This window comes from Pungitius pungitius, chromosome 16 (genome assembly GCF_949316345.1).
Source record: "Pungitius pungitius chromosome 16, fPunPun2.1, whole genome shotgun sequence".
NCBI lineage: Eukaryota > Metazoa > Chordata > Actinopteri > Perciformes > Gasterosteidae > Pungitius > Pungitius pungitius.
The window spans coordinates 10268100-10288573 of record NC_084915.1 but is presented as its reverse complement, the minus strand read 5'-3'; the positions used below and the strand labels follow the sequence as shown (position 1 = coordinate 10288573).

Genomic DNA, 20474 nt, shown 5'->3' with positions numbered 1-20474 from the left:
CCTTGTTCTTGGTTTGCTTTAGTGTATTTTATTTATGTGTACTACTTGTTTTTTCATAGTTTTCCCCTTTTTTAAGTATCCATAACACAAAGTCCATGTGCATTTTGAATTTTAGACAACACACGACAGCACTAGACACTCTCTGTCAAACCAGTTTGACAAGAGGCCAATAGCTCAGCTTACACTGTGTTTTTAACGGGAAGGCGGGTTTGAAGGCCATGGGACATGTGGTAGCCCGCCAAATACATTTGGAAAAGGCAAACGAGCGTCTCAATTGAATTACAGTCATTTATTAAAAAGTTTGAAAGAATATATCCAACGTTCTGTCAAAAATATCTGCACAAATAAAATATACAAAGAATTCAATTTCACAGTTATGACAAAATCGCAATCTATAAAGTGTAAGTAGTTTTTCATGGCTGTATATCTCATCAAATTAGCATCCTTCAATTAAAATAAGCATTGGTATCAATAGACATTACGTATGTTGTTTTTTTTCCTCAGAAACAAACAAGCTACAAAGTCTGAGCTAATTAAGTCTGTGTTAAATGATAACACAGATCACATTCTTCACTTGCACCTGGATTCAGTTTGTTACTGTTTTGGTTCAGTTTTAGTGCACATGACAATATATTTAAAACTGCTATTCTCCATCATATTCCGGACGTAGTCCTCCTTCATTCCATATTTGTATCAAAGCCACATGCACAGTGAACTATGTAAATACAATGAATTACTTTTCCTCAGTAAATTGTCACAAAATAAGTACTACTTCTAAATAACACATATATTCTTTAGTATTGCTGCTGTAAGCCCTGATATACATGTGTGTTGCATGTGTGTGTGTGTGTGTGTCGTATCATATGTATGTTCTTCCTGGACTTGAGGATGCGTCTTCATTTTCACCTTCATTTTCAGCCGCCACTGATGAGACCTCTTCCAGTTCTGCTCGTTTCAGCTGAGACTTTGTAGACAGCGCCTCACTGTATTCAGACTTTGTTGACTCCGGCCTTTTAGTCTTCATCGATGGCGCCCAAGACCTTTCTGACCCCGGCCGGGAGTCCTGCTCAGGCCCGTCCTCCCACGGGGGCCTTGTGTACAGCGGTGGCCTCGTCGATGAGCTTTGGGAGCCGGGAGGCGCCGTCCTGACGCCCTGAGACGTCGGTGCTCTGCCGCGATGGATGCTCGCCCTGCTGGGGACCACCAGGTAGCGGACAGAAGGGCTCTTGTCTGTGCTGTGGGCATCGAGGGGGCGCGCTGAGCTGATGAACAAACCCCCTCCCAGGATGAGCAGGACGGACGCTCCCCAGCCGATGTAGAGAGAGGCGCCGATCTCCCTCCGCTGGGCGTCTATCGTGTTGCTGTAGAAGTTCTTCACCACCGCCGCGGCCGCCCACGATGTGGGAATCAGACACAGCAACCCTGTGGCAATCAAAAGCGCACCTGCGGTTACAGCCACCTTGCCCTTGGCCCCGCCGCCTTCTTCATCCAAAAAGCGAGTGCACTTCCCCCCGACGAAGGCCAGAACGAGGCCCGCGCCTCCCGTGGCGATGGCGAAGACGGTGAGAGCCCTGGCGGCCTGCAGGTCGGCGCTGAGGGCCAGGAGAGACTCGTAGGGTTTGCACATGATCTGCCCCGTGCTCTCGACTACGCAGGTCATCCAGATGCCCTCCCAGATGATCTGGGAGGTGATGATGGTGCTCCCCACGAAGGCTGTGACCCGCCACATGGGGAATAAGCAGCTGATGATGACCCCTGCCCAACCCAGGAGGCACAGGGCGCTGGCGAGCATCTGCATCCCCACAGAGGCCATGACGAAGGGCAGCCGGGAATATCGCTGGATGGGTTTGAGACCTTCAAAAAGTCCTCCGAGGCTTTACTCTTGTCTGTGGAGCTTCTCTTCAGCTGGCTCTTGGTGACCCTCGTCCTCTCTTGTAATTCTCTGGAAGCTTTTCTTTGACAGCTTTCCTCAAGGTGTGATGTTGCCGTTCTCATTTGCCTCCTTTTTTCTGACTTTATTCACTCTTTTTTGTTCTGTCCGCATTTGCGATGTTGTAAAGTCAGAAAGGCAGAGGCCCGTCTGACTGTGTCAGCTGTCCGTTCAGCCTCCAGTAGGTTGACTCCAGGTGTGTCCCTCGGTTCATTTGTTTAAAGCATACTTTTCCTTTGTCCAGGTCCCTCCTCCTTCGTATCCCTAACTGCTGCTGCCCGATTCCTCCCTCTGTCCCTGTCCCCTCTCTCTTTATTTCTCCAACTGACAGCGCTGTTTCTTTTCTGTCACCTGAGCGGCTGCCTGCCTGCTACTGGTCAGGAGCTGCTGCACCACACCCCTACAGGGAAACAAAAGGGGGAGGAGGCTGACGGAAAAACAGAGAGGGAGCGAGTTTAGGCTGTGAAACCGTGGCGTCATCTACCCCCTGCCTACATTATCACCTCTGTCCGCCGAAAATATCTTGGTAACAAGTTTTGGATGAAGCAGGAAGAATGATTGGCCTGTGGGCTTTTACAAGATGCTCACTCATGAGACGCAGCATCTTCGTCAGATTGGATTTCATTCAAAAGTTTATACTTGAGTGAGCTCAGTGTGTGTGTGTGTGTGTGTGTGTGTGTGTATGTATACACATCCTCTGGCAACACTTTTGTGCATGCGATCTGTGCGTGCACGCACAATGTATGTTAGTAACAAAAGGAGAATAATGCGGAAAACAATCTCCTGTGAGAAAACCGGTTTAATTCTAGGAGCGCCTACTGTGCAGAAGAACCTGTTTGAGACAACCAAAAAAAACTCCCTCCTCACACACACACACACACACAGACAACTTCACCATTCGAATCCGTCGATTGTCAAACCACTTGCTTCTGAGGAATTTCTAATGTATTTGTGTTAAGGAAAACAAAACCAAAATATAAAATAATGCAGGCTTTCTGTATTGCTTTCAAATATTTATTTTTCATAACTTAATGACAAACTAAATATTCTACTTGTAATTTGTATTTAAATGACACAATACATCTCTTCTTCTTGTGCTTATTTTACCAAAGCAAAAAAAGTAATATCACCCAGACACACTAAAAACCAAAGCAAGCCTTTTTGAGGCTTTTATCAGCTACACCTGAAAAACTTGATCCATCTTACAGCAAGTGTTTCGGCACATGTCATCATAGTAACTGTTATTCCCCCTCTTTTTTTATATTCTGTGACGAAAAGGAAAATTACTTAATATTAAGACAACATTTCTCAAGCAGCAATTGTGAATCAGCACATAATCAATATTTTAGTCTTATTGAGAGAGACTTCCAGAGTTCCAGCCTTTGAAACAAAACAGTAAATATACATGCAAGTTTTGTGAATTTATAATGTTTCATATACAGCAGTCATGTTCTGAATCTCACATGTCATAGAAAACATGACGTAATGGTCAGGGGGTGTAATAAATAGCATTCAATTAACTGTGAAAGTGTAATAATGTTAATTATAACACGGGGGCATTATTTAGCGATAATGTACGGTTGCTGTTCACATTGACCCGAGCGTTCCATATCACTCAAAGTAACAGGTTCGATTTTGCAGGACTATTAGTTGACATTTTAGCTTTTAGCTTGGTGGCGATCGCCGGAAATCCCACAAATGACATTTTGAGGCAATGCAAGCTTTCACAACCGGACAATTAAGGTGGACGTCATGCGCGATGTGAATGAATGAGACGGTGCGGGACCCAATGCCGTTTACATGCACGTACAGGGACTATTTTTTCTATAGACTGATGAAACGTTTGGTGGCTACAACTATTTTGTGCTTAAAGGCAGCTATTTACTTACCATTCATAGTTTTGCTGTTAGCCGTGTTATAAAAGCAATAAGATACTTGAAGCTGCACTTTATCTAGATGTAGAGCAAGGCCCCCAAGCTCCCTCTTCTGAGCGTTGTAGAAATCACGAATGACGGTGTTCGCGGACCAGCAGACGGGGATGAGCACCAAAGAGGAAGGAACCCGAGCCCCCCGGCGATGGTGGCGGGTGCCCTGGCAAGGCCAGAAGCGAGCCGCTGCATCTGACCCGTACTCTGGGTCACACGGTTCATCCACAAACCCTCCCAGATCACCTGAGAGATGAAATTGTTGTCACCAATGAAGGCTGTGACTTTCCATGTGGGGAGAACACTGATGATGATGATGCAGAAAGCCGAGGGCCAAACCCAGAATCAGGCGTCCACCAGACACCACGCTGACCCTCTGCTGGTGTTGTCGGAGATTACGGCTGTGTGTTGCAGAGCGCTTGCTGCCTGCGCTTCTTAGCTGAAACTGGTTTGTGAGGAAATCTTACCTGACCACATTTCCTCTCAACAGAGGGCCCCAATTCAAATCCACTGAAATGATTCTTAAATATGCATTTTAAAATCACAACAATATCTCGAGTAACATTCAAACACAATAAATGAATGTTCAAAAATGTGTCCATGCCCGTTCACTTTAAGATGAAAGGAAATGGGAAACCTATTTAAGTTCTTGTTTTAGAAATGGGAAATTACTTGAATTTTAGTACAAACAAATGTACAAAGGGGAAACTAACTTGTTGAAATAGTTGGAGGTAAAACACCCATAAAAGATATATATATATATATTAGCTCAGAGGAAATAAGTTCATTAATGAGCTGTACAGATGGTGGGCAAAGCAGTTCCCTTTGAGAGAAGCTTTTGTACTGTAGCTCCCTCAGAAACCACATCAAGAAGCCTTTCTAATTGACCCATCCCAATAAGAGCAGCACAGGCTAAACTCAACGCAGAGCAGATTCTGATGTAGCTGCGTTCGTGGCAGGTTTCCACTGTCCTCCCTTAACACTTATCATCGGGGTGATTAGCAGAACCTGTGTCTATGAAAATAGAAAGCGCTGCCATGTGGATGCATGGGGTGAAAACTCAAAATAATGAAAAAGCGGAGTAAAAATCCACGTGCTAAACACACCAGCGTAAATTCTGACTTTCCACCATTTAAACAGAGGGATTTTAAAAAATTGCAGTGATTTCAAAGTTAAATTTATTTTTAAAAAGAATTCAATAAAAACAGCTGAAAGCAATAATGAGATTAAGATCATAACAAGGTTTCACACGTAGGCTCCTGCGCTGGCTGCTTTGCGTGGGGCAGAATATTTGACGGAGTATCGGTCGTCTTTACGCTGACGACACTGACAGCAGAGAAGAGCCCCTCCAACCAACAGCAGTCCTGCTGATCCCCAGCCGATGAACAGAGACGCTCCGAGCTCCCTCTTCTGCGCCTCCAGCATCATCGGGCTGTAGAAGTTTCTGATGACCTCGTGCGCCGTCCAGGACGCAGGGATGAGGCACATGACACCGCCGACGATGAAGAACACGCCCGCAGCAATGGCTGCCTTGCTCTTGGCCTCCTCGTCCTCGATGCAGTTGGTGCATTTTCCTCCAACCACAGCGAGCAGGAGTCCCATCAAGGAGACCAGGATGGAGAGCACCATCAGGGCCCGGGCCGCTTGCAAGTCATTAGCGAGGGCCAGCATAGAGGGGTAGATTTTGCACTGCATCTGCCCGGTGCTCTGCATCACACAGTTCATCCACAGGCCCTCCCAAAAGGTCTGCGCCTCGATTATGTTGTTCCCGATGAAAGCAGACACCTTCCACATGGGCAGCGCGCAGGTGATGATGGCTCCGATGAAGCCGATGGCTGCCAGAAAGATGCCCATAACCTGGAGGCCTGCAGATGCCATGTTTGTTTCGTGCTGAGTAGAAGCAACAATGCAATGCGAGCTCTGGATGCTCACCTCCAGGTCTTATACTCACAGGTAGGCCCATCCTGATTGGATGTTCAGAAGGGTTCCAATTGAAAACACCTGTGGTCAATTAGTTAGTCCCAAAATTAATGACCACCCCCTCTTAAAATATAAGGATATTGTGTCAAAAACATTTAATCAGAGGAAATTGGAGCTTTCCTCTGATTAAATGTTTTGTGTACAATATAAACTCTTTCAAATGCCTAATGTCCCATCTTTGATTTAATAATCAATCTGAAACACCTGTGGTCATTTAGTTAGTCCTCTTATTGTTGCTCACCCACATGATGATTTTGGGAGGGATTTTGATGAGATTACATCTTTTCTCAGATTATATGCTTTAGTTTATAGTATAAACTCTAATAATAACACCTGAAACATCGCATTTACATTAATTTATCGAATCATTGTCCACCGCTTATCCAGGGTTTCCAGTCCTTCTTCATTTGTTTACCTTCAAAACTGTTTTAAGGGCCTGTAACAAGTAAAACTGTGTTGTTGGAGAGTCACTAGCAAAAATACTGTTTAATATTATTATTTTAACATGACACCAGTGATCCTTACCAGGTCTTCAAATTGTGTTTTCTTGCTCCATTCATAAAGTGCTCTACACATATTAAAACAATAATGTTGCATTATATATCTCTTAATCATATTAACATCCAAACACATCACAATCCTACAATTATTGGCTAAACCAGACTTCATTTTAATATTCTTCACTTAGCTGCAGTTCCTGGTACAGGTACAATTTACCCAAACACTGTGCCACACTATTATATAGTTTACATATATGACATATATGTAGTATACAATGTCAATATTTTACTATTTGAAAGAAAAATAAAACAATGTCCGTCACAGTTATCATATTGATGCACATCTTTAAATGTTTCCTTGGTTTTTTGCCGCCACACGCTCAGCATCTGTAGGTGCTACACAACACCCCTCCTCCAATGACCAGCAGAGCTCCAGACGCCCAGCCCACATATATTGAAGCCCCGAGCTCTCCCCTCCTCCCAGAGGTGGGCAAGGGATTGTAGAAACCTGTGATGGTGCTGTAAGCCGAAAGACTGACGGGAATAATGCACAGGACCCCTGCCAAAACAAACACCAAACCTCCAGCCAGGCCGATATTAGCTTTAGCCAACCTGTCGCGTGAGAAGAAGTTAGTGCAGCGGGCCCCGACCACAGTGAGCCCCAGGGCCACCACGCCGACAGCAATGGAGACGCAGATCAGAGCCCTGGATGCCTGCAGGTCCTGCGGTAAGGCCAGAACGGAGTCGTAGGCCTTGCACTGCAACTGTCCCGTGCTCTGGATCACACAATTCATCCACAAACCTTCCCAGAAGTACTGAGCGGTGATGATGCTGGCCCCAACGAAGGCCGTCACTTTCCACATAGGCAGTCCGCAGATGAGGATGGTGCCAATAAAGCCGAGGATTGCCAAACCCACACCAACGAGTTGCGTCTGCATTTTGCGAAGAAAAAAAAAAAAGAGATCCAAGGCACGTATTTAAAGTTTGCCCAAAAGGTCAAAGACAGGAACAAAATCCACCTTCAGTTGAGCGGAAGATTATTTTTTGTCACAGTCTCGCTGTAAACAGAGTGGTTGTGTTATGCTGTGTGGTTTTGCGCTGCAGGTGTAAGAAGGAAGAACAAAGGGGAGGGGACTTTGCTAGTTTGTGGATCTGGTTTCCTGCTTGTCCTGATTCCTGCTCACGAAGAACAAGTGGGAGGAGAAAAGTGATAACAGAAAGCCCCATGAAAGCAGGCTTTGTGACCCAATACAAAAGACTTAAATCACAATTTTGAATAGATTGTGGTGCCAAATTCAACCAGTTTCAGAAAAGACAAACCTTTACAGATTTTTGAATCCAACTTTAGCATTTCTTTTTTTCTGATCATTTTATATGAATGCATTTTCTTAAAAAAGTATACTTGTATGGAGCTTCAGGATAAGGGATTAAATAGTGATAAACAATAGCAAACAGTAACCCTTATCGACACAATACTCACATGTGTGGTTTAATCCAAAAGGAATTCTGCAGATTAATCACAGACTGCCTGTCCAAAAGTCCATGGAGTGAATTGTTTCATCTTCACACTACTTACAGGGATACATGACATTTTCATGTTGAAAAGGTGAATACGTCTCTAAAGTCTATGAAGTAAATACGTATCCAAAAGCCAGTTAGCTTAGCTCGACACTAGGACAAGGGAAACATCTGGCCTGTCTCTGCCCAACAGTAAGAAAACTACACTAACCATCATTGTGGCAAATTAAACAAAATGTTTTAAAAAAATAGCTTTAGAGATGGCAGATGCTGCTTTAGGACAAAGCTGAGGTAAAATATATTGTCATCGCACTTTTATTTGAGCATTCAGGAGAAACTTTTATTTAATGCACCTTTAGAAACCACAACAAAGAGGCATTTCTTGTGGAAACATCACAATAAGAGTAGCACAGGTGATATTGAATGCTTTTAGGTCAGGTTCTTGGTGGCATCAATGTTGGCTCACTGACTTAAAGAAAACACTCATCATTAGGGTTATTAGCAGCACCTTTGTCTTAGTCACCATTGTTTGTAGAGTATGGTTAGAGGGACCACAGAAGTATACCAGATACTTTTAAAAAGCAGAATAAACATTGACAGACCTAGAGCTCAAGTGTAAATGAGTTAGTGATTTATACGGCATGCTCAATTCTAGTGTCCAGCACACAAGTACCACATGCTTCCACCATGTTGAAACACCTACTGCACCAGTTCAGCTTCAGGTGCTCACCAACCATTTAGACCCTTAATCTTACTCAAGTGATTTACTGAAACATTTTAACCTTTGACATAGTAATTACTTAGAAAACCAAACTATTTATACGGACTAGTTAAATGTACCCAAGATCAGAACATCTGCGAAGCTTTGGACCACCATCTTCAGAAAGTATAAAAAGGCACACATCAAAAAAGGTATTGCAAGTATATCAAAGTTTAATTAAAAAAAAATAATAAAAACTTAAAATAAGATCATAAAACATTAGTCTTGAAAGACAAGGCAGACATTTCACACGTAGGCTCCTGCGCTGGCTGCTTTGCGTGGGGCAGAATATTTGACGGAGTATCGGTCGTCTTTACGCTGACGACACTGACAGCAGAGAAGAGCCCCTCCAACCAACAGCAGTCCTGCTGATCCCCAGCCGATGAACAGAGACGCTCCGAGCTCCCTCTTCTGCGCCTCCAGCATCATCGGGCTGTAGAAGTTTCTGATGACCTCGTGCGCCGTCCAGGACGCAGGGATGAGGCACATGACACCGCCGACGATGAAGAACATGCCCGCAGCAATGGCTACCTTGCTCTTGGCCTCCTCGTCCTCGATGCAGTTGGTGCATTTTCCACCAACCACAGCGAGCAGGAGTCCCATCAAGGAGACCAGGATGGAGAGCACCATCAGGGCCCGGGCCGCTTGCAAGTCATTAGCGAGGGCCAGCATAGAGGGGTAGATTTTGCACTGCATCTGCCCGGTGCTCTGCATCACACAGTTCATCCACAGGCCCTCCCAAAAGGTCTGCGCCTCGATTATGTTGTTCCCGATGAAAGCAGACACCTTCCACATGGGCAGCGCGCAGGTGATGATGGCGCCGATGAAGCCGATGGCGGCCAGAAAGATCCCCATAACCTGGAGGCCTGCAGATGCCATGTTCGTTTCGCGCTGAGTAGAAGCAACAATGCAATGCGAGCTCTGGATGCTCACCTCCAGGTCTTATACTCACAGGTAGGCCCATCCTGATTGGATGTTCAGAAGTGTTCCAATTGAAAACACCTGTGGTCAATTAGTTAGTCCCAAAATGAATGACCACCCCCTCTTAGAATATGTTTATTTTGTGAGGGATTTTGGTAAGAATGCAGCTGTCCTAAGATTCAATGTTTTGTGTACAACATAAACTCTTTCAATTCAATATGAAACATCTAATTTGAATTCATTCATTGCCAACCTGTTTAATATAATTATTTAAACATGACACCAGTGATCTTCACCAGGTCCTCAAATAGTTTATTCTTGCTCCATTCATAAAGTGCTCTGCACATATTAAAACAATCACTTTCACTTAGAATTCATATGAACACATTTGTTTCTTAAAAAACCATACTACTTGAATGGATCTTTAGGGTAAACTGAGATTACATCGTGATAAGAGATAGCAAAGAGTAGACTTTAACACAATACTCAGTAGTTTGATTTAATCCCAAACCATGTCATCATTCAGAGATTACATTTTCTGAAGTGTCATCCTGGTTCAAGGAATTCTGCATATTTATCACTGCCTGTCCAAAAGTCCATGGAGTTAATTTTGTCTTTAAACTACTTACTGGGATACTTTGAGATTTTGCAAAATCCATTTTCCTGCTGAAAAGATGAATAGGTCTCTATAGTAAATTTGCAGCCACAGACAGCTGTCATTTAACTGAGCTTGACACCAAGACAAGTGAAACATCTGGCCCGTCTCTGGCCAGTAGTAAGAAAAGTCCACTAACCATCATTGTGGAAAATTACTTTTAGGTAAAAATATTAAGGCTTAAGGTAATTTTTAAGCTGTAGACATCACAGCACATGTTGCTTTAGGACAAAGCTAAAACCTATTTGTTACAGAACTTAAGCAATCAAGAGTGAAACCTTTATTTCAGGGAGGATTTCTCATGGACAAGTACCATCAGAAGTAAATCCATCACTTTGCTGCACTCATCATTAAAGTCGCAGCAGCTACGTGTTCCCATTAAAAGTCAAACCGGCTTTGAGTGTGTAGTAGAGGGACAAAGCCCACCAAATAATGGTAGACAGTTTTAAATCTAGACCTCAAGATTAAAGGAGTTAACACGCTAGGGATTTAGAAACAAAAAGTACAATTATGCTAGTGGTCAAGTACCATGTGCACCAGTTTCAAACAGTAGCTTCATGTCAGACTCAGAACCAACATATAACTGCAGACACAAACTAGAAAGTTCAGTGATGAGATTTATTTTTAAAATGAGAAATAAAACTTGAAATAAGATAGACAAATAAAATAAACAATAAAACATTAGTCTGAAAGACAAGGCAGACATTTCACACGTAGGCTCCTGCGCTGGCTGCTTTGCGTGGGGCAGAATATTTGACGGAGTATCGGTCGTCTTTACGCTGACGACACTGACAGCAGAGAAGAGCCCCTCCAACCAACAGCAGTCCTGCTGATCCCCAGCCGATGAACAGAGACGCTCCGAGCTCCCTCTTCTGCGCCTCCAGCATCATCGGGCTGTAGAAGTTTCTGATGACCTCGTGCGCCGTCCAGGACGCAGGGATGAGGCACATGACACCGCCGACGATGAAGAACATGCCCGCAGCAATGGCTACCTTGCTCTTGGCCTCCTCGTCCTCGATGCAGTTGGTGCATTTTCCTCCAACCACAGCGAGCAGGAGTCCCATCAAGGAGACCAGGATGGAGAGCACCATCAGGGCCCGGGCCGCTTGCAAGTCATTAGCGAGGGCCAGCATAGAGGGGTAGATTTTGCACTGCATCTGCCCGGTGCTCTGCATCACACAGTTCATCCACAGGCCCTCCCAAAAGGTCTGCGCCTCGATTATGTTGTTCCCGATGAAAGCAGACACCTTCCACATGGGCAGCGCGCAGGTGATGATGGCTCCGATGAAGCCGATGGCGGCCAGAAAGATGCCCATAACCTGGAGGCCTGCAGATGCCATGTTAGTTTCGCGCTGAGTAGAAGCAACAATGCAATGCGAGCTCTGGATGCTCACCTCCAAGTCTTATACTCACAGGTAGGCCCATCCTGATTGGATGTTCAGAAGGGTTCCGATTGAAAACACCTGTGGTCAATTAGTTAGTCCCATTATTAATGACCACCCCCTCTTAAAATATAAGGATATTGTGAGGGATTTTGGTAAAATTGGAGCTTTCCTCTGATTAAAGGTTTTGTGTACAAAACTCTTTCAAATGCCTAATGTCTTACAAATGTATTAAAATAAATTGAAGATATCAATTGTTTCAGTCTTTTTTCTTTTCATTTGCGATATACCAAGAAAGTTAAAAACCATAAAAAGTCTCTGGCTTTGGTTGGAAGCACAAGGGAAGCTTTGCTAGTTTGTACCCATTGAGACCAATAATTTCTAGTTCTTTTCTTTTTTTGGACCAGAGCAGCAATCCAGCTGAGTGATTCCACCTGTGCTGATTAGCCAGCGAGCTTCTGGTGGCCTGAGGTGTGACTTCCATGCTGGCCTCCCACAACTTTTTTTCCTTCTCTCTAACAATAGTGATAGTAAACAGTAATGGAGCGGATGTAAGGGAACTTGAGCTCCAATCCTGGCGGGTTGTTTGTCCGGGGTAGGAACAAGTGCAGTGATTCTCAACTGGTGGTTGCAGACGCGTTTTTAGTAGGTTGCGGGCCTTTGCATGGGAAAATAAAAATTAGAAAAAAGAAGGAAAAAAAAGAAGAAAAAAAAATCATCCTGTGATTTTATTTTGACTTTTTTAATGCAGCTGAGTGTCGTTTTTTTTGCCGGCTCGTCCGTCCATGTTTTCAGCAGCATGTGCCAGGTTGGGTCAAACCATTCTGATATGGGGGAGACATTGGGTTTTTAGGATAATTAAACATCCTGAATATGAAATTCAGCTTATGAACTTGATTTTGAATAAATTTGAGATGTTGAGAATGTTCCTCGATTTGGGTTGCGGCTTGTCATTAAGGGGTGATGGTGGGTCCCGGAGCCAGACCAGTTGAGAACCACTGTACAAGTGGTTTGCTTGTGAAAGTACTAAGTACATCTTTGTTGCGTAACAACAACACCTTCATGTGAAGCAGATGTCAAAGTTTTGGGCCACATCACCAGCACAGCAGGTGCTAATTAGTTCTAATTCAATATCTCAATGTAACCCCAGGTTAGTAATCACTGTGGTTCATCCATTATTGTTTGATAGGATTAGTTTGACGTAGCGTTTACTGTAGCCAACCTTTGCCTGAACCACACTGTTTGAAGCTCTTCTCTTTCTTAGTGCTCTGCTCGGGCACCAGAGGGCCTCTGAACCCAAAGGCAGCTTGATGGATGTCTGTATCTGAGCACTGAAGACTGAGCCCACCCATGGGACGGGGCTACTCCGGGGCATCTGTGAGGCCTATAAGAATTCCTCCCAGTGAGCTAGCTTTTCGTTGGCAGACCAGTGAAGATCCGAGACGGAGCAAGAAAGAGAAGAAATAGCACTCCATCTACGATGGTATCTTTAGGGCTGCAGATCCTGGGCGTCGGACTGGCGGTGCTTGGATGGATTGGAAATATACTAATCTGTATGCTGCCCCTGTGGAAGGTGTCCGCTTTCATTGGAAACAACATCGTGGTGGCTCAGACCATCTGGGAAGGACTGTGGATGTCCTGCGTGGTGCAGAGCACCGGCCAGATGCAGTGCAAGGTCTACGACTCCCTGCTGGCCCTGCCTACGGACCTCCAGGCCGGTCGGGCTATGGCGGTCATCGCCATCCTGTTGTCACTGTTCGGCCTGCTGCTGTCTGTGGTGGGGGGGAAATGCACCACATGCATCGGGGACCAGGTAGTGAAAGCCAGAGTGGCCATCTCCGCAGGGGTTTTCTTCCTTTTGAGTGGGGCTCTGTGTTTGGTGACCGTGTCGCTGCCTGCCAATACCATCATAAAGGACTTCTACAACCCCATGGTCCCTGACTCCCAGAGGAGGGAGCTGGGTGCATGTCTGTACGTCGGCTGGGGCGCGTCAGGGCTCCTGATGATCGGCGGCGCTCTTCTCTGCTGTCAGTGCCCGTCCGGAGGAGACCGCTACAGCGGAGCAAAGTACTCTGGCCCTAAATCCACAACGCCGGGGAAGGAATTTGTCTGAGTGACTTCAGAGAAATCACTTTTTAAGCAGCATCAGACTTTACAGACAACCGTTTGCTTATTAAGTTGTTATTTGTATTGTGACTAATATTTTTATACTAAGACATAGTGGGCTGTAATGTATATGCCATGTTGATGTAATGCGGCATGCAGTTCGGATTGAAGCTTAACCAATTTCTTAAATGTTTTTTGTGTATTCATTTCAATACTAATTATTAATTCTGTCACTGCTTTTATTCATCTTATTTACAACTAGCACTTATGAAAGACCATGTGTGTCTTTGTTGCAGAATTATTTGTAATATTTTCCATTCAGATAATAAAGATTCTTTATCACAATTGTTTTTATCGCCAATCTGAAGGCACATAAATGTTTGATAAATGAAGGAGCTTTATGATTATTCAATGCTAAATTCTAGACAAATGTCTACACTTATTTACTACAGTAGTTCCTTTAAAGTTTATTTTTACACAGTTTATTTTTGAACTATCTAGCTTATTGTATGTTGTAAAGCTATTTGACTAAATGATAACTTTATTTTGCTGCAGCTCAGCTGAAACATGTAATGTTTTTTAAATTCACACATCAATCTAACAAGCTTATAGCACTTCTATGTTGTATACTCTAAGTGTTTTTCTTATTTTTCTCCTGTACATTTCCTTCAATTAAAACGGCTCTTACTGTGCTTAACTATTTGAGGGTTTTGCTACTGAATGAGTAACAGATACTTCTTGCGGTCCTGGCGAAGTCTCTGAGTGGTCGAAATGGAAGAAGATACAGGGGCAATATGTTTTTCTTTTCAAACTGGTTTTATTTGAAAGTCAGTTTAAAAACAAGACGAAAAACAATTGAAGACAAACTATTGAAGACATTTAGAATATATCAACCTGACAAGAATTGGCAGATGTGCTCTCAGTGAGCAAAGTGTGAATACCCATTCTTTGGAGATATAAAACAGTTCCTAAGCAACATGAATCCGAGCATACAGAGCGCTGTTGTCTCTGCCCGTGACATCCATTCTTTTGACCAAAACATACAAGTGCTGCGTTTTACACAACGGCAAGCATCTCAAATAGTGAATAAATCCCCAAGAGTCTACTCTTTTGCATCCCTATGGGCCTTGTCCCAAATAGTTCTTGAAAAGCATCTTTATTTGTGTTTTCTGAAAGTGCAGCGTGGACAATGGAAGGGAACACATGAACAAAGAGCCTTTACTTCTTGCATTTGGAAGTCCATCAGGGATCATATCATCATACAAAAAAAGTCACATCTGATTTCATCGCTATATTATTTATTAGAATTAGATTTTGAACACAGTTTTTTCTTTTCATATCTTCCGAAGCAGACTATTGTTTCAGGGAAAAATTACAGGTTTTCCAGCCTTAGTTATTAACAGCATATATACTCCTTTCGATAAGGACACATTTCATCCCCCCAATCAAAAGAACAGACCATTTACACTACTTCACTGTTTATTTGTCATTTTCTTGCTATAGGAATATACAAATACTTTCAAATTTTGAGATAAATTTGATCAATCAAATACACAAATGTCTTGCTCAAATCCCCCTAATAAAACATCTGGCTTCTGGCACTTTTAACTTTTAAAGTGAGAGCATTACCAAATTGTCTAGAGAATTTCTGTACATGTACAGCTGCATTTCAAGGCAAAACACTTACACATAGTCAACCTTTGGAGACGCAGTTCTCACACGGGTGGACTTGGCAGGCATGAAGTGTCTTGTGCTTCTCTGCGGGGGGCAGTTGTTACAAAGCAGACCTCCTCCCAGCAGCAGCAGCGCAGCAGAGCCCCAGCCGATATAAATTGCGGGGCCGAGTTCACTGCTCTGAGCCGCATACCCCAGTGGCTCGTTCAAAACCGCGTGAGCGGTCCACGACACCGGGACCATGATCAGAAAGGCTTCTAGTATGTGGATCACTCCGGACGCGATGCAGGCTGTGGCTTTGGCCGCTTCGTCCTCCATGCAAATGGTGCAATTTCCTCCGACCACCGGCATGAGGACGCCGAACACCCCGATGATCACTGAGATGACCAGCATGGCCCTGGCGGCCTGCAGGTCCTGAGGTAGAGGGAGCATGGAGTCGTACACCCTGCATTGCATCTGGCCCATGTCCTGGATCACGCAGTTCATCCACAGGCCTTCCCAGATCACCTCGGCGGTGACCCTCCACATGGGCATGATGCAGGCGATGATGGTGCCCAGCCAGCCGATGAAGGCAAGCAGTACACCCATGATCTGGAGGCCTTGGAAAACCATGACAATGCCACCGCAGCAAGGACTCAAAAGGTTGCTTTTACAGAAATGTTTACGTATCGAAGATACGATTCTGAGTACGTAAACACAACCAAGTTTGAAATTGCTCTCCTATACTCCGCGCTCACACCTCCTCGGGGAAGAGTTTGCTGTACTCTGGTGCTCTGAGGTCCGACAGAAGATGACTGCTTCCCACTGTGGATGGAAGCTTCGGGGGGGGATGGGTGGGGGTGGAGGATCTGGACCCGTAGAAAAAGGGTGAGGCTGAGACTTGATATCCATAAAAATTTGTTCTCTCTGCTCATTGTTACCAAACAAGCTTTGGGACTAGAAACAATGACTCGAGGTTCCCACCTGTGCTCACACGCACAAATAGGTCAGTATATATCAGATGTTTTTAAAAGGAAAAAAAGTCTAATCTAATGGTATTTACAACAGAATGAACCTTTGAAAAGCTTATAGCATTTTATAGCTCTCCATGTTTGCATGTTTGATAAAGGGACTTTATCGATCAAGACGGATTCTTAGCGGGATAAATGAGTGTATTCCTGGAATGATTTACTCTCTTCATTATTAGAAAACTTGTTCCAGTGAAGTACAAACCGTTTTGCCTTTAGGCTCAAAGCTTGAACAAAGATCAGTCTCCAACCACCTCCCTCTTTTATTCAGCCTCACCTAAACCGGATTAACAAGAAACTGTTTTTTTTTTAAATGATCCCATTTAAACATTTGTCTTGGAAAATGTGTACAATTATTATAAAAACGGAATACAAGTAAGTTGTCTAAGTATTCCAATGATATATTAATATATGCCTTTTTAAGAGCATTGGATGAATCCTGTTGGTGAAAACAAAAAACAAGCACAAAAATGTCTGAATTTTAAACAAAATATTTATTTACAGTTTAAGTAGTACATCACAAATTGTATACACATAGTTTGTAAAAACAACCCATCATACACCTCAGAAAACAAATGACTAATATCTATACCAACAACCACACACATACAAATAACTGTTAATATATCAAATGGAATTTACTCTTTGGGTGTGGATCTGTTTTCTATGTTTATTCCCATCAAAGACTCATGAGGAATTAAACTCAGGACTACTTTTTGCTCAAGTAACATCCTGGAATATCAACACACACACACATACACAACCCAGTAGCACCAGTGCACCGGTCCCAGTTAACGTGGCTTTGTGGATCTATTTACAGACTTTCAGATCTGTTTCAGACAAAGTCTTTCCTGGACGGTGGTGCTGACATTTCAGATCTGGCAGCGTTGTACTTTGCAGTGTAGGCGCTTTTATCCTTAGGGGGGCAGTTGCAGCAAAGCATCCCCCCACCGATCAGCATCAAGGCGGCCGCTCCCCACCCGATGTACAGCGCAGCGCCCAGCTCTCTCTTCTGGGAGCTGACCAACAGCGGGTTGTAGAAGTCCTGGATGATGGTGGAGGCCGCCCAGCAAACGGGGACGAGGCACAGGACTCCGGCTAAGATGAACATAACTCCAGCTACAATGCCCACCTTGGTCTTGGAGGATGTATCCTCGATACAGTTAGTGCATTGCCCCCCTGCTACGCTGAGCAGGATAGCCAGGACGCCCACCACGATGGAGATGATGGTCAGGGCCCGGGCAGCTTGGAGGTCAGAGCTGAGGGCCAGCATGGAGTCGTAGACCTTACACTGCATCTGGCCCGTGCTCTGGACCACGCAGTTCATCCAAATACCTTCCCAGATGGTTTGGGAGGTCACAATGTTGCTGCCGATGAAAGCACTGACCTTCCACATGGGGATAGCACACACAATGATGGCGCCGATCCAGCCCAGGATCCCTAGAGCTGCGCCCAGCATCTGTAATCCAGTGGACACCATCGTGGAGTGGATGATTTCTTGCAGCGGCTTCAAATAAAAACGCTTTTAAAACAAATTCTCCTCAAGCAGTGACGTAAGGCCGGGTGTTGTTTGTCTCTTTCTGTGATCCAGACGAGTCCTTTGTTAGTTGTGTGGGATTGCAAAATGGGAGAGGACTCAGAGAAGCAGGTACATATGATGTCCTTACAGAGAGGGGTGGGGCCACGGAGGGAAAACACACTATGTTTGTGTTCTTCAGGTTTCCTCCCCCAACGAATAACCTGTTCTCCCGCCTCGAGCCATCATGTCACACTAAACAAAACAAAAGGAGTAATGTGAAATGGCCTTTGCCTTGCGCTACAAACTGCATCATTGTACACAAAATACTAAAACAATATGAGCATCTCATTTTTATAGAAATAATGATGGTAACTGAACATTTGTTCACGTTGTCTCCCCTCTTATTCCCCCCACTCCCATTTTTAGTTTCACCGGAAGCAGCAAGAGGGTGGAGCACCATCCTGAAGGGCCGAGATGACGTTTTTCTCTCTGGCGAAACTTCAGACAACTCAAATATTGTCGGCCGGGTAAACAAGTGTGGATTTCTAGGCATTCTGCTTCCAAAGCATTTTTAAAAGTGTTTGTAAAATCCTTGGGTAATAATGCTTTTATCAGTTGGGAATTTGAGACATTTATGTCTTTGTACCATTGGTCTTTTTTTATCCACGCACGCACACACACACACACTCTATTCTTTAGATTTGCTCAAACGAAAGACATAACTGCAAATTAAGGAATGTTGGCACTAGGACTAGAACTAAAAATGTATAGAAAACTGGAAAATGATTCAACATGATTTTCCAGAAATATACTTTCCTATCTGAACAAATGGTGATTTAATACATCATGGTCACACTCTTTGTGTCATTTACCATCAATTTCCTGACACATCTACAAATAAAAGTGTAGTTCAAATTGAGTCCACAACATGCCATCTGGTTTTACAAACGTATCTGTGTGAAGAGCAGAAACACGTTTGTGCTTCAGTGTCGCTGTATTTAAAGGCAGGTTTTCTGTTATTATCATTCTGTAGACTGGTGTGTACACAGTTACTTTGAGGAACAGAATTACATTTCTCCAAACAAAGGAGTGAAACGTGAAGAGGCCACGTGAAATGAAGTCTTTGAGAGAAGCTCTCTCATGTTCAGTCTGTGTGTGTTCTGTGAATCAGACTGAGGGCCGATTATACATGTGAACATATAAGGTTTTTGTTCAGAGAAGATCACAGGAAAAGATATATTTCTGGGAAAAGAGGGGGGGAGCGTTTTGATATATGGCGTATCTGGCAGGTCTGGATTTAACAACTTTTAAATGTTGAAACCCTGACTTTGAACTGTGTCTGCTATTCACTGCTCAGGCCAAAGGGAGGCAGCAACTTCTACTTTCGAAACGTCTATGTGTGTGTGTGTGTGTGTGTGTGTCTTTTTTTGTTTGTGGTTGGGGCCTTGTTAACCTTAAAAGTCACTCGGTCTGAACTTGACAAAAAAACAGAAGGGAGAGTTTGAATTTTGTTTTCGTAATGATGTCAGTTTGGTGCCATGATGTCCGGTGTAAATCTGAAGATTTCATTTCATACGTCCACAGTGCAGCAATAAAATACACAACTCCGGGTTTTGTTTTGTCGGCAACGAGAGGAAGAGGGAGGTTTGGGGTGGTGTAGCACCGCCCAGTGTTCAAACAGCTTTTAAAGTGTCCATAAATCTTGAAGCAGCCATTAAATCCAAGGCTTTCCAAATTCTTATTACTTAGTAACAGAGTCTGCATATAGAGCAGTTTCGTCGCTGACCAGTTACCCAGTAAAGGCTTCCAGTGGAAATCCCCATCTTTCTTTGAAACGGCCAGTTTGAAATGAAAAGGTGCTCAATGACTTGGGCATATTCCTCCCATATTATTATAAACCGGGATTTATACAAAAAGATTGGTGTGTTAGTCAGTTCTAATAAAGTGTTTTGCATTTTTTAAATATGGGATTCAAAATCTTTATGATGTCCTCCCAGGTTAACGGTTTCGATTGAATTATACTGCCAGTGTCTTATCTTGATAGACGGTTTAGGAGCGTCACTTCTTTCATAAAATCAAAGAAGATGCTTGAGTTTTTGTTCAGTTCAATCTGTGATCACAGATAACGTTTACATCATTACATTTGACCCAAAATGATTAGTTCACCATCATTTCTTTTTGTTAGTCTGAGTAGAATTAAATAAGAATTTTAAGTTAAACATACCGGCATATTTCGTTTTTTTTAATTATTCATAGTGGTTGATGTCTATAGAGGAGAGTACAACAAAGCGTAAGGGACATTGCAGGTGAACCAAATACATAAAGCTGGGGAAGGGGGTTATCTTTAGGGCAAAGGAAAACTTATTGACCAATTGAATGGAGAAAAAATCCTGAAAGATTTAAAATTCACACACAACTGAAAAATTGGTCTAAAGCCAGTTGTCTGGATTTATTCGCTTTATGGGGAGGACAGTAGTCCAAAGTCTAGAAAAACACATTAACTTGTTTTCTGTCATTTTCATTCTGTGTTTTTCTAAATAAACATACTAAATACTAACATCATTAAAGGCTCGGTAAACTAAAGACTTACATCTTCT

The 20474-nt window shown here is 43.5% G+C and overlaps 7 protein-coding genes across 7 annotated transcripts; 1 reads left to right on the top strand and 6 right to left on the bottom strand.

The window, feature by feature from the left end:
* Window positions 1-126: 126 nt before the first annotated feature.
* Window positions 127-2279, bottom strand: LOC119215253 (claudin-4-like). The gene has a single exon (XM_037467258.2). The coding sequence runs from the start codon at window positions 1811-1813 to the stop codon at window positions 860-862; it is 954 nt and encodes a 317-aa protein (XP_037323155.2). The 5' UTR covers window positions 1814-2279; the 3' UTR covers window positions 127-859.
* Window positions 2280-4656: 2377 nt separating this feature from the next.
* LOC119215922 (claudin-like protein ZF-A89) lies at window positions 4657-5824 on the bottom strand. The gene has a single exon (XM_037468478.2). The coding sequence runs from the start codon at window positions 5731-5733 to the stop codon at window positions 5101-5103; it is 633 nt and encodes a 210-aa protein (XP_037324375.2). The 5' UTR covers window positions 5734-5824; the 3' UTR covers window positions 4657-5100.
* Window positions 5825-5916: 92 nt separating this feature from the next.
* Window positions 5917-7427, bottom strand: LOC119215423 (claudin-4-like). The gene has a single exon (XM_037467578.2). The coding sequence runs from the start codon at window positions 7271-7273 to the stop codon at window positions 6716-6718; it is 558 nt and encodes a 185-aa protein (XP_037323475.2). The 5' UTR covers window positions 7274-7427; the 3' UTR covers window positions 5917-6715.
* Window positions 7428-8160: 733 nt separating this feature from the next.
* LOC119214932 (claudin-like protein ZF-A89) lies at window positions 8161-11579 on the bottom strand. Its single transcript, XM_037466614.2, has 2 exons — window positions 11031-11579; window positions 8161-9479 (listed from the first exon to the last, which is right to left on the bottom strand). The coding sequence occupies exons 1-2, from the start codon at window positions 11527-11529 to the stop codon at window positions 8860-8862; spliced, it is 1119 nt and encodes a 372-aa protein (XP_037322511.2). The 5' UTR covers window positions 11530-11579; the 3' UTR covers window positions 8161-8859.
* Window positions 11580-12839: 1260 nt separating this feature from the next.
* LOC119215931 (claudin-4-like) lies at window positions 12840-14363 on the top strand. The gene has a single exon (XM_062558007.1). The coding sequence runs from the start codon at window positions 13052-13054 to the stop codon at window positions 13682-13684; it is 633 nt and encodes a 210-aa protein (XP_062413991.1). The 5' UTR covers window positions 12840-13051; the 3' UTR covers window positions 13685-14363.
* Window positions 14364-15360: 997 nt separating this feature from the next.
* Window positions 15361-16082, bottom strand: LOC119215435 (claudin-4-like). The gene has a single exon (XM_037467612.2). It carries the CDS (start codon window positions 15961-15963, stop codon window positions 15361-15363), a length of 603 nt encoding a protein of 200 aa, XP_037323509.1. The 5' UTR covers window positions 15964-16082.
* Window positions 16083-16833: 751 nt separating this feature from the next.
* LOC119215949 (claudin-4-like) lies at window positions 16834-18011 on the bottom strand. The gene has a single exon (XM_037468518.2). The coding sequence runs from the start codon at window positions 17836-17838 to the stop codon at window positions 17194-17196; it is 645 nt and encodes a 214-aa protein (XP_037324415.1). The 5' UTR covers window positions 17839-18011; the 3' UTR covers window positions 16834-17193.
* Between the last annotated feature and the right edge of the window lie 2463 nt (window positions 18012-20474).

What these genes read in the sequence shown, in the direction of transcription:
- LOC119215253 (XM_037467258.2), bottom strand. Translation starts at nt 1,813, where the DNA reads ATGGCCTCTGTGGGGATGCAGATGCTCGCCAGCGCCCTGTGCCTCCTG.
- LOC119215922 (XM_037468478.2), bottom strand. Translation starts at nt 5,733, where the DNA reads ATGGCATCTGCAGGCCTCCAGGTTATGGGCATCTTTCTGGCAGCCATC.
- LOC119215423 (XM_037467578.2), bottom strand. Translation starts at nt 7,273, where the DNA reads ATGCAGACGCAACTCGTTGGTGTGGGTTTGGCAATCCTCGGCTTTATT.
- LOC119214932 (XM_037466614.2), bottom strand. Translation starts at nt 11,529, where the DNA reads ATGGCATCTGCAGGCCTCCAGGTTATGGGCATCTTTCTGGCCGCCATC. An exon ending in CGGAGCGTCTCTGTTCATCG is followed by an intron (nt 9,480 to 11,030) that starts GCTGGGGATCAG and finishes TGGCATCTGCAG; the next exon opens with GCCTCCAGGTTATGGGGATC.
- LOC119215931 (XM_062558007.1), top strand. Translation starts at nt 13,052, where the DNA reads ATGGTATCTTTAGGGCTGCAGATCCTGGGCGTCGGACTGGCGGTGCTT.
- LOC119215435 (XM_037467612.2), bottom strand. Translation starts at nt 15,963, where the DNA reads ATGGTTTTCCAAGGCCTCCAGATCATGGGTGTACTGCTTGCCTTCATC.
- LOC119215949 (XM_037468518.2), bottom strand. Translation starts at nt 17,838, where the DNA reads ATGGTGTCCACTGGATTACAGATGCTGGGCGCAGCTCTAGGGATCCTG.